We start from the raw sequence: 16,136 nt of genomic DNA on the forward strand, positions 1-16,136 counted from the left end.
AATATAATAATTAATAATGAAGGTATTATAATATAAAATTTTAATAATACAAATGCTTTTATTTTTTTTAAAAAAAAAGAGAAATAAATCTAAAGTGTGTAAGGCAGGGGCGGATGCACAATAGAACTACCGGGTTTAAATGAACTCAATACTTTTGACGCGAAGCATAAATTATGAAAAATCACTAAAATTACAATAAATAGTAAATATGAACTCGTAACTTTAAATGTTGAACCAATATAACTAAAATCCTAGATTCGCCTCTGGTGTAAGGGCTTTTTGTTAATTTTTTATAGATAAAATGACCATCTATGGCCCCTGGAATTTTTATTAGCCTATATTTTTCCCCATGGACATGAAATAGCCTTTAGGTCCAATTTATTGACAAATTATAGCCACTATTCTCAATGTACTTCTCCCATTTTCAGTCGCCTACTCCTCACTCCGTCTCTTTCTCTTCTCATATTGTCCTTCTTCAATCTACCAGTGACTTTCATCTTTCCCTCTCTTCTTATCTTTTCCCTTCTTCACTCCCTCATTTTTTTTCTTTTTTCTTTTCTTCTCCTATAGCGACACCAACATACATCTTTTTAAAATTTCTCTTTTTTTCTTTGAAATCTCCTCCTCCTTTACTTAGATGCAAAAATATCTACCTTCTTTGAGTAATTTCCGGCAAAAGCTTGGCGGTGGTTACCGCTTTCTTTGCTTTCTATCCACTTTCAGATATAATATTGCATGATATTTTTTCGGATGAATTTTACAAGAAGGTCAAAAATGGAGAAAATAAAATAGTGACAGCCAGAGAAAAGCTTTTTTCGGCCAAGTTCATTGTCCTCCATTACCGTCAGTGCTCCTTTATTTATACATTATGTAATCAATGTATAATAATGGTATAATATGGTGTATAATCGGTGTGTATACATTTTACACTAATGATACATTTATTATACAAAACTGATTACAATGGCTACATTGAGTGTTGAGAATATTGTATATAATGTGTATATTATGTATGCACATTTATAAGAAAGGTGTATCTACACTTATATAATACATATACACTTTTTATATAAATTCAATGTTGATATAATTTTGTATATAAAGTATATAATAGTATATATATATTTATTTACACGTATTATACAAAACTGGGCGTGAAAGAGTACAGTGGCCACATTGAGTGTTGAGAATATTGTATATAATATGTATATATTATGTATGCACATTTATATGAAAGGTATATCTACACTTATATAATACGTATACAGTTTTTATACAAATTCAATGTTCATATAATTTTGTATATAAAATATATAATAGTATATAATGTATATATACAGTGCACATAGAATTTATAATTGTATATAAAGTAAATAATTAATATATCTTCTGTATATAAAGTATATAATTTTTCTCTCATAAATACTCAATCTTTCTTTCTTTTTCTCTTTTAGATCTTATTTCGTTGAGTTCAATTTGTCAGTTTACACTGCCTTTTATTTTTTTTTCTTCTCACTCACTCATTCTCCCCCCTCTTTTAGTCCTTAATTCTTTAGGTTTGGTGGTGGAATTGGGGTGGATGAGGCTGGTCTAGGAGTGCATGAGTCTGTTTTTTTGATGATCTATCGTTTTTGGGATGTGGGTAAGGCGGTGCGATGGCAGCGGTGCGTGGAGGTGGTAGCGGTGCCATGGCGGTAGCGACGGCGGTGCAATAGCGGTAAGGCAACGGTGGAGCTTTTTTGTGTGAATGTCTGATAGATGGTGGAAAATAAAAGGTAGATGTTGTGGGGTTGATGGAATTTGGACCGGCCATTCTAATATCTTTTAGGCTACTAAATGTATCTGAAATTTTGTGGCTACCAAATGATATAAGTTTGCATAGAGTAGCTACAAATGAATTTTGCTCTTTTTTGATACATATATTCAACCATAATTTATGCAAGTATTTATGTGAAAACACAAGAAGCAACCAAACAATATACTAGTATAAGATTTTAGAAGAGTATAATGGGATGATTAAACCTCTTTTTCTACCAATCAAACGGGTTCTAAAAGTTTAAGGATAGTCATATGAACATTAATAATCATTTTGAAGAACTTCCAATCCTGTTTTTGGGAGCAATTATTTTCTTCGTAGAATTCCCATCACTTCATCGTGTCCAAACTGCCAAGGGATGAAAAAATTGATTGAGCTCAAAGCATATTATTCTACCATTCTCACTTGTTCAAGTTACACATTCCCTTCTCTTCTTCATGATTTGAAATCCTTATAGTTTCAGTTTAAGAAATTATGACAGAAAAATACGATGATACTACATTAGCTTGCTCGTGATTCGTTCTCCGAAGTCTTTTGTGTGTGTGTTCTTGTAATATACTTTTTTTCCATGTATTTTTTACTTCGGTAATAGACTATGAATCTTTTTGGATAAAGCTAAATTTAAGAAGTTTTTAAAGCACCAAGTGTTGAAAATCACTTTAGAAGTGTTAGAGCCGGAAAAAAATAAGCAATTACGTATTTAGATTGAGATATTGGAGCTTAAAATAAGGCACATAAGCTAAGTAATAACAACAATTTTGAAATAGGTCAACCCAACAATATAATCCAGCATAAGCCCCAGATTGTGGAACCAAATGAATAAAAACTATAGGGAGGCATCACATCTTATTCTTCTCGAAGACTATTAAGACGTTAATTAAGTAATAGTATGGCTCAATATTAATGTTATTACATTTTATTAAAAGAATTACAAACCTTTCTAATCTCTCCTACTAATCCAGTCTTGACATCAAGCCTTCCTAACTTTATCATGGTTAAACCAAAATCCCTTGCAAATGATGGTGAATTAGGAATCGATTTCTTTCTCTGAAGATAAGAATCAATCACTGCTCGTGTAATTTTGTCGTCATAAAGCCTTGCATCTGATGCTATAACTGCGAAACCATTCTTTATGTTGTGCAAAATCTGATCGTCAAATTTTCGTTCGCTTGCGTTATCAAGAGGTATTCTGAAATTTATGTTTCCATTTTTGGGGCATTTGCTTCTTAACTCTGGGAGGAACTTAGAATTGATAGTTGGATCTGCATCTGATCTTCCAGTGAAATTGTATAATCTTCGAGGCATGAAAAAACAAGCTGTTGTGCCAATAGTATGTGCCCCTAGATGTTTAACATGATACATAATAAATTAATGTCAAACTTATAATAAAGTGACAAAAATATATGATATTATAGCTATAAACCAAATTCTATCCGTGATACATTGAATATTCTGTATGTTTATTACGATTAATATCACTATTTATATGTCTTAGTATACGAGTTTAACTTTTATATATTGAAAGTACAGAGGAATTTTTACTCGATTAATTCACTAAAAAAGTAACTACATATAACTTGTGGAATTAATAATCTAAAAGTACGATAGATAACTTGCTATAATTACAGTATCCATGTTATACTGTATGTGTAAGTTAAGTTTAATAAATGAAATAGATGGGTTATATCATACCAATGGATAAAACTGAAGTAGAAGGAATAGATCATACCACTCAAAATGACGAGTTCTTTTTCAGTGAAGCCTTTGTTTTTGAATTTTCCTTTTAAAACATCAATTGAGTCATCCACATCTGGCATTGCAGCTGCAAGAGACAAATCGGATACTCTACCATCTCTTCTACCTGTCTCAACTTCATAAAATGGTCCGCCAGCCTATATCTCATAATGCAGCAAAAGAGAATTAGACTGTTACTAAGTATCTCTTAATTAAGAAAATGCAAATACATAAACATGATATATATATATATATATATATATATATATATATATATATATATATATATATATATATATATATATATATATATATATATCACGATTGATTGGAAAAAAAATTATCTTAACAACACAGTAATCCTAACATGGAGCTCTTTCTTAATAATCTCGAATTACACAAAAAGAATATGAAATTGAAAAAAAAAAGTTATATGTCATACACTTCTTTTTGGTCATAAAAAGGAAAGAAAGAAAGCTATTAGTCATACACGTGATCAAATAAATGCCATTCCGCCTTAATTACATCATTTTTCACTTTTAATCGTAAGGAAGAAATTAAAAGTGAAATAATAATAAACGGAATCAATATATATATATATATATATATATATATATATATATATATATATATATATATATATATAATTTAATTTCGATCAAAATTTAAGTTGTATAAAATATATATGTGTAACTAAGTCCGTTACTATGACGTAATTTTAAAAGTAAATCTTTATAATAGACATAATAATTACCAAGACGATAGCGTCTCTAGCAGCTAAAGCAACAATATCTGCACAAGAAACCACCCCTGGGCATTGAGCTTCCAATCGAGTTTTGGCTTTCTCGATCTCTTCAAATCCTCCAAGTCCTTCGTGTCCAAATGCATTTCTTTCAGCTTCTTTAACATTATCAATCAAAATTGATCCATCACAACCCTTTAACATTAACAAAAGGAGAAAAAAAAATGTTCGCTTAATTAATTCTTCGTTAAAATTGATACTAAAAAAGGTAGAAGAAAAATTAATGAACCTGAACAAAGCAATCATGGAAATGGAGTCTAAGTAACATGGCTGGCATTCTTGGTTCTCTTTGGGAAGCTTCTTTTACGACAGAGCTAACAATGGATTCTGCATTATGACATCTTTGAGAATAAAACCCAACTCTAAGTTGTCCATTTAGAGCTGTTATTTGTATTAGGAAGCATATAATTGAACTGAAAATTAAACTCTTTGCACTTCTCTTGCACAATAATGCCGCCATTGTTAGAAGCAGAAGAAGTGTGCAAATGAAAGATCGAGGAAGTTGATGATAATAGTAGTCAAGTAAAAGAAGTAAAAAGCATTAAATAACTGAGATTTTGTCAATCTCTCTATTCACTATTCACTAACTACATGTCATCCATGCGTTCTTCTTTCCAGCAAGCGCTTTTGTTTTTATCTTCTAAATTTTATTTAATTACGTTGTGTCATTTTCCCTGAAATGATTACTATGGATATTACTGAATATTTTTTTTATATGATAGTTAGAAGTGCGTCAAAATTGAAAGATTTCAACTTTTTAAAGGTTAAACTTTTAATAATACAAATGCTAGTATCAGTACAGATCATTTTTATAATATTTTTATATGTACAAAGTACAATACAGATAAATGCTTTTTATTTTATATTAAATTATTCCAATTAGGATAATCTAAAGTTAATCGAAAATAAGAACGAGGGACGTTACATCTGTCTCTCCCTACGTTCACAAGCTAAATTTTCAACATAATTCACAAGGTGTGAGAAAGTAATATTAATTATACAACAACTTGGCTCTATTCAAAGGATAAGTGTAAAAAACAAATGTCTACAGTAGTAGCTAGTAGCTAGTAGCTAGTTCTCACCGACTTCTTCCCGTGAAGGAGATAAGGATCTTGAGCTCAACTATCATGTCTGTTTCTAAACAGCTATGTGCTTTTTGTTGAGAATGGACCCTTTCGGTAAAAGAGAAAAAAAGTTTTAAGAGCTATGGAAAAAATTGTTCAAGAGCATTTCCATATGGTGTTACCAATAAATTATTATTATTATTTTTTTGCCTACCTTCTTTTTAAGTGGTTATATCAACGGTTGAAATATTAAAAGAAAAAGTGGGGAAATAGAATGCTTACGTTAAGAAAATATTTACGATAAAAAGCTTTATTTTTTCTTGGATACGATAAAAAAGTTGAAATATAGTATTGTAGCCGGTGAACAAAGAGGTGGGTTAGAGACAAAGGTGTTCCTTTTTTCCTGGTAGGAGGAAAAGGGAATAAATTAAGTTCCACATATATTCCTTAAGGGGCATTTGGTATGGCGGAAAATATTTACATTCATGAAATTAAATTTAAATAATCCGGTAAGCATGTTTTGTGTGCCCTATGTCAATAAGTATAGTTTGTTTGAAGAGATCACACAAATTTATTTTTAAATATATCTTGAGTTTATAAAATAAAAATAAAATAAAATAGAGTAAGTTGCAGGAGTCAAGGCTGAGATGGTTCGGGCATGTGAAGATGAGAGACATAGATGCTCTGGTCATGAGGTGTGAGAGGTTGTCCATTGCGGGTCTGAAAAAGGGAAGGGGTAGACCTAAGAAGTATTGGGGAAAGGTAATTAGGCATGACATGTCATTGTTCCAGCTTACCGAGTATATGACCCACGATAGAAAGACGTGGAGGTCAAGAATTAAGGTTGTATGTTGACAGATAGTAGTGTGTTCCTCCTAGGCTTACCAGTAGTACTAGAATTATTTTTGTATTATCTTATTCATGAATCTTTACCATTACACGATGTGTCATTTGTGGCCGTTACCTTAATATATTGTTGTTACTATTGTTTGTTACTTTTGCCTTATCTCCATTGTTCCTTGAGCCGAGGGTCTATCAGAAACAACTTCTCTATCTTTATAAGATAGGGGTAAGATTTGCGTACACACTACCCTTCCCATATCCCATTTATGGGATTACACTGGGTCCGTTGTTGTAACATTTCCCCATGGAAGTCATATGCCTTGTTGTAATTTTGATACATGAGTTTTATATTTGGTTTAGAGCCTGATTGAATAAGCATAAAACGTTATCTTATATTAAAATTATTTTCAATAGCACTTCAATATACATATGACCTTTACACTTCTTCAAGGAAGACTTGGAAAGTCAAGTCTAAATATAGCAAGCCGGGAGAGTTTTAAGAGATAAAACATTAGAACACCATATTTCTAAGGTACTATGAATATGCTTCAGTTTTACCTATTATCTATCGATCTATATCTATCTATATATATATACTATATTAAAAGCACGAATGCCCTTAATGAAATGTCGTTCGTCTTTTTTACCCTTTAGAAATACATTTCACACTGAATAAAACTGTAAAATCAAAAAACTTTCCTAATATTTAGGAGTTCTAAATATCATCTCCTAATATGGATACAAAATATTAAAACACTAAAAGAATACAAAAAAAAAAAATAGGAGGAAAGTTTCTTGTTGGTTTCCAACAAGGAAACTTCACGATTTTATTTAATATTTTTGTTCTTTGTCATTGTTTAATCATAAAGACCAATTTTGCCTCTTTATTTTCTTTTCATATGATTTTTTGTTATTTTTAAAATTTAAATCATAAGTACTTTTTAAGAAGCTTGGTCAAATTCGTTTATTCTATTCTAAAAATTTAATACGGCATTAGGTTTTGAAATAGTAATTGTTTTTGAAAAAATAGTAATTATTAATTTGAGATAAAAAATTAATTACTGTAATTTAGTTTATAGAAAATACCTAAATTACCTCAATGCATATTCATGTTAAATAGATGAAAAAGGACTTTTATTTTGTGGTAAAAAAGAAACTGATATTATTACTAAGAAAGTTTATTACATAATATAAATTTACAAAATAGAAATTACTTACGAAATTCGTCTTGTGGCTGATATGATTTTTTTAATAATCTGTCACTAATTCTATCACTGAATAAGATTAGTGATAAATTTTGTTATTTGACTACATAATTTGTCCATCGCTAATTTTTTTTCTTTTTGTAGTTGACTTATCTAGAATACATGGTACCTAGACGATTATTTTGATATGAAAGAAGGGGTTACGTAATAGAACACTAAACTTTCCAAATTATCTTGGTTGTTTTCATACTTAGCTAGGCTATCCGCTCCTTTTTTTTTAATTAAATATGCCCAATATTTGTCATTTTCAAGATCTTATATTTTTTTAAAAAAAATATTTTCAAGGGCTTACATTTTTATAATTTTATACGCATCGATATAGGGTCACGCGCATCGCGCGTATCTTAAAACTAGTTATATTAAAAGCACCAAGATCTTTAGCAAAATATCGTTCGCCTTTTTTACCATTTCAAAATAGATTTCACACTAGACAAAATTATAATTTTAAGTTATGTTCCTAATATTTAGGACTTTGTTATCAATTAAATATTTGTTTGTTGAATTTTTCCTTATTGAACTAGGTAAGAGATCTATATATTTGGTATTATTAATTCCACTTCAGTTAAGGTTCTCCAAACGTATGACTCAAAGTAGTCTCCTTTTGATTTTGGTATCTTACTTAAACGTTCGTCGGCTTTGAATTTAAACTCTAATAAAGCGGTTGAGAAAATAATTAAATTTTAAAATTTATTTATAATAAAATGATGCCTGATTTTTTATAACAAAATATAATTTAATTACTGTTCTAATATTATAACTTTAAATTAACTTAATAAGTAAACTATTAGATCAATTTTTATCTTCTGAACATAAAATTATTATTGGATAAAAATATACTTATAGTTAAACATTATTATAAATACAGTTAAACATTTTAAAATATGAGATGAGCTAATATTACGAATTTGAATCTGTAAAAATATTTTCTTTACCGTTGAGAACCAATAATCAAGTCATTGAACTTGGCAAGAAAATGTCTTTGAATCAGCTAAATAGTTAAAAAGCCAATGTTATTTTTCTCAAATTCAACATACTCAGGATACAAAAATATCCATAGGAAAAGCATTGGGGTGAAAAAATAAATCAAAAAATAGAATAAAATCGGTTATATAATATCAAGAATCAAATTGATATAAATATAAATTTAAAGCAATAAGGATGAACGAGTAGAAGATAAAATAAATTCTAAATAGGTTGTTTTCCCACAGTAATCTTCAGAAAATACGACAAGGCATATGAAGACTTCTAATTAGGGGACATAATTTCTTTCTTATTGAGTTTGCTACATTAGATCAACATTCTTTATTTTTAGAAATTTATACCTTTTTCTTTAATTTTTATTTCATAAATAAAACACATTGTAATAATATTCATGTAATTCTTAAAAAATTGTGCACACATTAATATGAGGTACACGCACGACGCGCGTACTCTAAGAGTAGTTAATTATAAAAAAGTAGAGTGAGTGTTATCACAATTAACATTCTATCCCGGACTGATGGCCAGTCTAAGAAGACCATCCAAACATTGGAGGCAATGCGAGATAATTATGTTTACCCTAAAAACGGATAATAATTGTATTTATATGCGGTTTTAAGGATACGTGATATAACTTGACACAAATTAAGAGAATATATTAATATTGAATTTGACGATAAAAGAAATAAATACAAACCAAACGAATTGAATAGCCTTGACCCTCGAGTTCGATCACCCTTGAACCAAGAGAAGTTTCAACTGATATAAGAACAAAGTAACAAGATAATGAACGCTAGAAAAAGACACTATATTGCTTTATATTGCGTAAATGTGATGTACTGTCTTTTTCTAGCTTTCATTATCTTGTTACTTTGTTCTTATATCACTTGAAACTTCTCTTGGTTCAAGGGTGATCGAACTTGAGGGCCAAGGCTATTCGATTCTGTAATACCCCGGAAAATTTCAAAATACCTAAGCGCTATTAAGAAAGTCGATGTGCGCTAATTATATTATTTTGTGTGAAGATGAGGACTATTAATAGGATGAATATCAATTGGATATGATAATAAGTGTATGAGTCATATTATAAGTGATGTGGGGTCTAGGGAGAGCCATAAGTCCAAGTCAAGTTGGAAATTTCATGATAGACTAAAGTTCCAAATGAGTACGCACAAGACTAAATTTTGGACGGACATATCTACATATATATAAGGTTTTATGTGAGGTATTACCTATCCAATTAAAGGTCTTTGAGTCTAGTCTCTAACTCTTCAAACCGTTCTTCATTTGGACATTCATACAAGAAGTTATGACCAAATTACCAAAGGCTGGCGGAGGAGTCTGCGGATACGAAGCATCCGAGGCCGCGTCCGAAAGAGAGGCTGGCAGTGAAGTGCTGCCGTAGCATTCAAGTCCGCATCCGAGCTTCAAAGAGGAGTGAAGCGGGGATGCAAAGCATCCAAGGCCGCATCCGAAACCCATAATTCTGGGCCTATAAATACATAATCAGGGGAAGAGGGTATTTTGTGTATTTGGGGGTTAGGGTTCTTGAGGTGAAAGAGCGATTTTGAGCTCAAATCAAGTCCAATCAACCAAGGTAAGTTGTTAATGATATTTTGGGTTGATTATTACTCAATATACATGAGTTCTAACATCATTCTTACATCCAAATACAAGATTTCATTATCAAATCCTCAAGAACACAAAAATCACCAAAGTTGTGATTTTTCAAGATTGATCCACTAGAGATAATTTTAATGCTTCAAACTCGTTTATTATGAGTAGTTAGAAGTATTTGAAGCATTTGTTACAAGTTTTAATGGTTAAAAAATTGGATTATAAAACTCTAGCTCATGGCATGAATAGTACTTTGAGAAAATAAAAGAGAAGATGAATGGTAATCTTGGCGATGAAATTTATGAATACAATGAACCTATGAGATTTGTTACTAATATTGGTCCCATTGGATGTTGTTATTTTAGATTGAAGTTTCTTAGTGTAGTGCATCGTTGTAGTATCATTAAGGGACGAATTGAGGTATGTTGGCTAAACTCTTCTTTAAGAATTGGAATTTCCATTATCCTTGTAAGTTCCAAGATGTTGATTACAAATCGAGTATTCCGATAAGTTTTGTGATGAAGATATATGTTCAATTCGTGATTCAAATGCTCTTATCATATTGCATTATAAATTAAGGATGTGTCCCAAACTATGGATTGTGTATCCACATGTTATAATTTCAAGTCGTGACTTATGTGAAAGTTATTATGCCAAGTTGTGTAGAGATTGTGATTATGATACACCTCCACCCGCATATATTGGGGTGAGACGGCATGACCGCTTTGTGTGGGGATTATGGTATTGTGGGACTGCACCTCCACCCGCATACATTGGGGTAAGGCAGTACGACCGCTTTGTGTATAGTTTTGGTATTGTTGTGGCACCACCACCCACATATATATATATATATATATATATATATATATATATATATATATATATATATATATTGGGGTGAGGAGGCATAGCCGCTTTGTGTGGGTATTGGTATTGTTGATGCATTTCCACCCGCATACATTGGGGTAAGGCGGCATAGCCGCTTTGTGTTGGTATTGGTATCGTTGATGCATTTCCACCCGCATACATTGGAGTGAGGCGGCATAACCGCTTTATGTTGGTATTGGTATCGTTGATGCATTTCCACCCATATACATTGGGGTGAGGCGGCATAGTCGCTTTGTGTTGGTTCTTGGTACTGTGGTTATATCTCCACCCGCATATATTGGGGTGAGGCGGCAGGGCCGCTTGAGTAGAGTTGTGGTATTGCACTTACACCTCCACTTGCATACATTGGGTGAGACAGCGGGGCCGCTTATGTAAAGATGGCTACAGAGGATCTCATCTTAAATCCTATAAATGTTATTGATAGCTCTTAATAAGTTTGCTCTGGTTTAAATGGTTATCTATATTATTCTATTGCCGCACTGGTTCATCATATTCATTTTGTATTTTTGAATTCTTAAATTAGTGTTTGGTTTTCATACTAGTGCTATTCGACGGTACTAGCGTCCCTTTTGTTGGGGGCACTGCATCTTTAAATGGATGCATGTGGTTTCACAACAGGAGATATTGGTCAGTGATAGCAGTACACCTTCTTCCCAGTTGACTTGGTGAGCCCCACTTTATCTCGGGGTCACGTATATTTTGTTCTTTATGTATTCTGTTTGAGGTATAGCCGGGGCCTTGTTGCCATCATTATCAATGTACTCTCCTTTTATCTATAGAGGCTCCGTAGACATAATGTGGGTTGTGTATTGATGCTGGGAAAGACAAACTATGTTATGTTGTGGTTGTATTACTTGTCCCATTTGAGACTTTAAAATAAAGTAACTAATGGTAAGAAATTGGTATTGCAGACATGATCACTTAATTGTTTGGTTAACGAAGATATATATATATATATTCTCTTTACTCATGAATGAGTTTGGGTAGAAGGAAATCTAATATGCTTACTCGGCCGGGTTCACTCGGTTGAGCGCTTGTCGCGCTTCTCGATTTTAGGGCGTGACAAACTTGGTATCAGAGCCTAAAGTTTTAAAGTGTCCTAGGATGTCTCAGAGCCGTGTCTAGTAGAGTCCTTATTATCGGTGTGTTGTCGACCATATCTATAATTAGGATGCTATATGGGCATTTAGGAATAATACTCTTCTTTGATATTCTGAATCGTGTGATGAAATTGGTTGTGAAATTGTTCTTCCTCCAACTCGTGCGTTGAGGTTCAAGGTAAGTTTAAATGCTCTTTTGGTTTATTCCAAGTAATGTTGTCTTGTGACATGATGAAAGGGTAAAGGCCTGAATATTAAACAGATGGCACATGTATCATGTTGAATGAATAGTATGACCATATGAGACAAGTATATAGTACCATGAGCATACTTTATATGAGAAGAGTGCTAGAAATGATTACCCACCTCCAAAGAGGTATTAACGTGATAAATGAGACCTAAGCTTAACTAGTACACGTGGATAGTGTGAGAACCATGTGTATGATTCAAAGATGTAAATTTGTTACATAGGCACGTGATATATGAAAGGCATGGCCTAGAGAGTAATGATAAATATATAGGTCTCGCACGGGAGACAAGAAGTTATGAAAGGAGAGTCAATTGAACCCACAATGAGAAGACCCTAGCACTAGGAATGTTATAAAAAAATCCCAGGAATGTGCGAAGTTGTGTTACACTCCAAAAAGGATATTGACACGAGGGATTTGGATCCCAGGTCTGTGTGGTTGAATAAGAGTAGAGAACTTATGAGGTTAATACCATGGGGACTTAAATCTCCCTAATAGTCAATCATATACAGGAGGACTAGAGATGCGAAACATGTGTCCCTCAAATTGCTAAATTCAAGACTTGTGTCGAAATGTGAAACATTCACCCCAAGTGGGGAGGGAAGGACCATGGTGAGGCTACTTAAGTGCAATAAAATGAGAGTAGGGCCATGTAGCTATGATGTTTGGATATTTTGTTGAAGACGTGTGTAGTCTAGAAAAATGGTAAGGGATAACATGATTCTCTGATAGGAAATGCAAAAAATAAACCACTAGTACAAAAATAATGTGGAAGGTTAAGAAATGTAAATTCTTCATATGTGACAATATACATGACAGGGTCAACGATACTAGAAACTAAGAGTAGGGTTTGCAAAAGGGTTTTGTACTTATTAGAGAGTCAGGGACAATGGAACCCAAGGAAGTGCTACAGATCAAATGTGAAAGGCTTGCGAGTTTTTAGAATGAGTTAATCACGGATTTGCGATTTAGCTAAAGTTCCAAGTCTTTGAAAAAGACAGAACGAGTGGGAGAGATAAATGTGATGCTATAATAACCCAAGAGTGCATAGGGAATTGATGGAGAATCTCTTAAGAATCTTACAAGAAAGGAAGTGTTAAGTGATACACGGATGAACACACTTTCCCACGGATATCCCAACAAGTGTCGAGAGGCGAGCAGGATGAATTTCCAACTAAGGGAAAAGACCACGTAACATATGGAAGAACGCATGACTATTTACTAACTAGGAAAAATGAGGCGAGAAGAATTGGAAGAAAAATCTATAAATTTAGGTGGCCATGGTTATCGCAAAATAGTTCGTATCAGAATGGTGGACTCGCCTAGAGCACAAGTATTAATAGAAGATATAAAGGATCAATTGTAATAAAGCTGACTTGAGTGACACTGAATATCAACTAAAAGATTTGGAGGGAGTTTATGTCTATATATTACATTGGAAAGTGAGACTAGTGGTGATGAAGTGGTGGTGTGATAAACTCAACAAACCAGGCACAATAATACTACGAGTTCATGGGAGGCAAATAAGTGTGTGGCACAATAAGGTTGTCAACTATGAATTAAGGGCAAAATAGGATGGGAGTGAATGCTCTAGTCACAAAGGAAATATAGTACCAACATATTGTCTAGACCAAAAGGGAAATGTTTGAAACAGATTAAGAGAGGATGAACACTTGTTACGAACCAAACATGTTTAACATGATAGCTCTTAGGCTGCAATACCAGGAAGCAATATTGGTGACTACAATACTGGTAATAAGGTGAGTTACTCATTGAGGATGGAATCAGGTGGACTAAGTCCTACACTTATAAGGAAAACAAGAAGTCATCGTTGAAGAATTTAGGAGGATCTCAAGTTTTAGAAAAGGCCCTGTTCGGGCTAAATATATATATGAAGGGTATAGATATATGTTTTGTGAAGTGTTCAGCAGTAAAGAGGAATCGTAAGAATGTTCACCAGGGAAGTAGATTGGTTTCTTAAAATCCTATAAGACTTATAATGAGGAAAGAGGGTGGCTAAAAAATGTCTGAGCACGATGTTACTTCACATATTGAGGCAATGCCATGCATATTGATGTTATCAGGGTGTGCGCGCAAGCTAGTAGATGTTATTCATTTGAAACAGATGGTCCCATAAGAAAACTGACCTAGTAATGTCTTTTGTTGAGAAATTTAAAAAAACAAGTTGCAAGTACTAATAAGATTGTAACTCTATCAAGGAAATTTTTGTAAAACTCAATTCCTATGAGGTCATATGAAAGAGAAATATGATATAGATGTTCCGCTAATGATGAAATATGGCAAGATGGTCATTTATGCCTCTAGGCAACTCAAGAATCATGAGAAAAATAATCCAACACGTGACTTAGGATTTGCGGCTGTGATTTTTACATTAAAGGTTTGGCGTCATTAATTGTATGGGGTTCAGGTGGACATATTCACAGACCAAAAGATCCTTCAATATATTTGTAAATAGAAGAAATTGAATCTAAGGTAGAGAAGATGGCATGAGTTACGTAAGGATTATGATATCAGTATTCTATATCATCCGGGGAAGCCAATGTTGTGGCGGATGCTCTTACCCAAAAATCTATGGGTAGTTTGGCTCACTTGGAGGCATGTCAAAGGCCGTTGGCCAAGAAAGTTCATCGATTGGCTAGTTTGAGAGTTCGTATTACGGACTCTAATGAAGAAGGGGTAATTATACAAAATAGGGCTGAATCATCGCCTGTTGTGGAAGTCAAAGAGAAACAATACAATGATCCATTTTTGGTGCAATTGAAGAAGGGAATTCAAAAACATAAAACTATGATTTTTCTCTTGGCATGGATGATGGTACACTAAGGTACCAAGGGCGACTATGTGTTCCAAGCGTGGATGGTCTCCGTGAAAGAATTATGACTGAAACTCACACATCTGGGTATTCTGTGCACCTAGGTTCTACAAAAATATATCATGATCTTAAGGAAGTCTATTGGTGGAATGATATGAAGAGGAATGTGGCGGACTTTGTGGCAAGATATCCAAATTGTCAGCAAGTGAAGGCCGAACACCAACGACCCGGTGGGTTGGCACAGAACATAGAAATTCCAATGTGGAAGTGGGAAATGATTAATATGGACTTTGTGGTAGGATTACCGCGCACTCCGTGCAAGTTTGACTCAATTTGGGTGATTGTGGATCGACTCACGAAGTCAGCACACTTTTTGCCGGTTAAGTCTATCGACACAGCGGAGCAATATGCTCAGTTATATATCAAAGAAATAGTCAGGTTGCATGGCACTCCGGTTTCCATCATTTCTGATCGGGGAGCACAATTCACTACTAATTTTTGGAAGAAATTTCAGCAAGGTTTGGGTACTCAGGTGAATCTTAGTATAGCCTTTTACCCGTAGACTGACGGGCATGCAGAACAGACTATTCAAACGCTTGAGAATATGTTGTGCGCTTGTGTTCTAGACTTCAAAGGTAGTAGGGATGATTATTTACCACTCATAGAATTTTCCTACAACAATAATTATCATGCAAGCATTCAGATGGCACTGTTCTAGGCTTTATATGGAAGGAGATGTAGATCTCTCATTGGGTGATTCAAAATTGGGGAAGCAGAGTGGATAGTGTTAGACCTTGTGCATCAGGCTATGGAAAAAGTTAAGATCATTAAGGAGCGTTTGAAGACTACTCAGAGTCGTCAGAAGTCTTATTCGGATGTTCGTCGTAGGGATTTGGAGTTCAAAGAAGATGATTGGGTATTCTTGAAGGTTTCCCCCATTAAGGGTGT

General features: G+C 33.4%; 1 protein-coding gene across 1 annotated transcript; it reads right to left on the reverse strand.

Annotated features, from left to right (window-relative positions):
- Nucleotides 1-2,639: 2,639 nt before the first annotated feature.
- On the reverse strand, nt 2,640-4,896 carry LOC104104464 (peroxidase 43-like). The gene is made up of 4 exons (XM_009612553.4): nt 4,582-4,896; nt 4,305-4,487; nt 3,546-3,708; nt 2,640-3,156 (listed from the first exon to the last, which is right to left on the reverse strand). The coding sequence occupies exons 1-4, from the start codon at nt 4,810-4,812 to the stop codon at nt 2,726-2,728; spliced, it is 1,008 nt and encodes a 335-aa protein (XP_009610848.1). The 5' UTR covers nt 4,813-4,896; the 3' UTR covers nt 2,640-2,725.
- Nucleotides 4,897-16,136: the final 11,240 nt, after the last annotated feature.

This window comes from Nicotiana tomentosiformis, chromosome 4, assembly GCF_000390325.3.
Source record: "Nicotiana tomentosiformis chromosome 4, ASM39032v3, whole genome shotgun sequence".
In the NCBI taxonomy this organism is placed as follows: Eukaryota; Viridiplantae; Streptophyta; class Magnoliopsida; order Solanales; family Solanaceae; genus Nicotiana; species Nicotiana tomentosiformis.

Bases quoted from the DNA above. Each gene is read 5' to 3' on its own strand.
- LOC104104464 (XM_009612553.4), bottom strand. From the start codon at position 4,812: ATGGCGGCATTATTGTGCAAGAGAAGTGCAAAGAGTTTAATTTTCAGT. The intron at 4,488-4,581 runs GTTCATTAATTT...TTAATGTTAAAG, and splicing joins TCCATGATTGCTTTGTTCAG to GGTTGTGATGGATCAATTTT. The intron at 3,709-4,304 runs GTAATTATTATG...TATGAGATATAG, and splicing joins CTAGAGACGCTATCGTCTTG to GCTGGCGGACCATTTTATGA.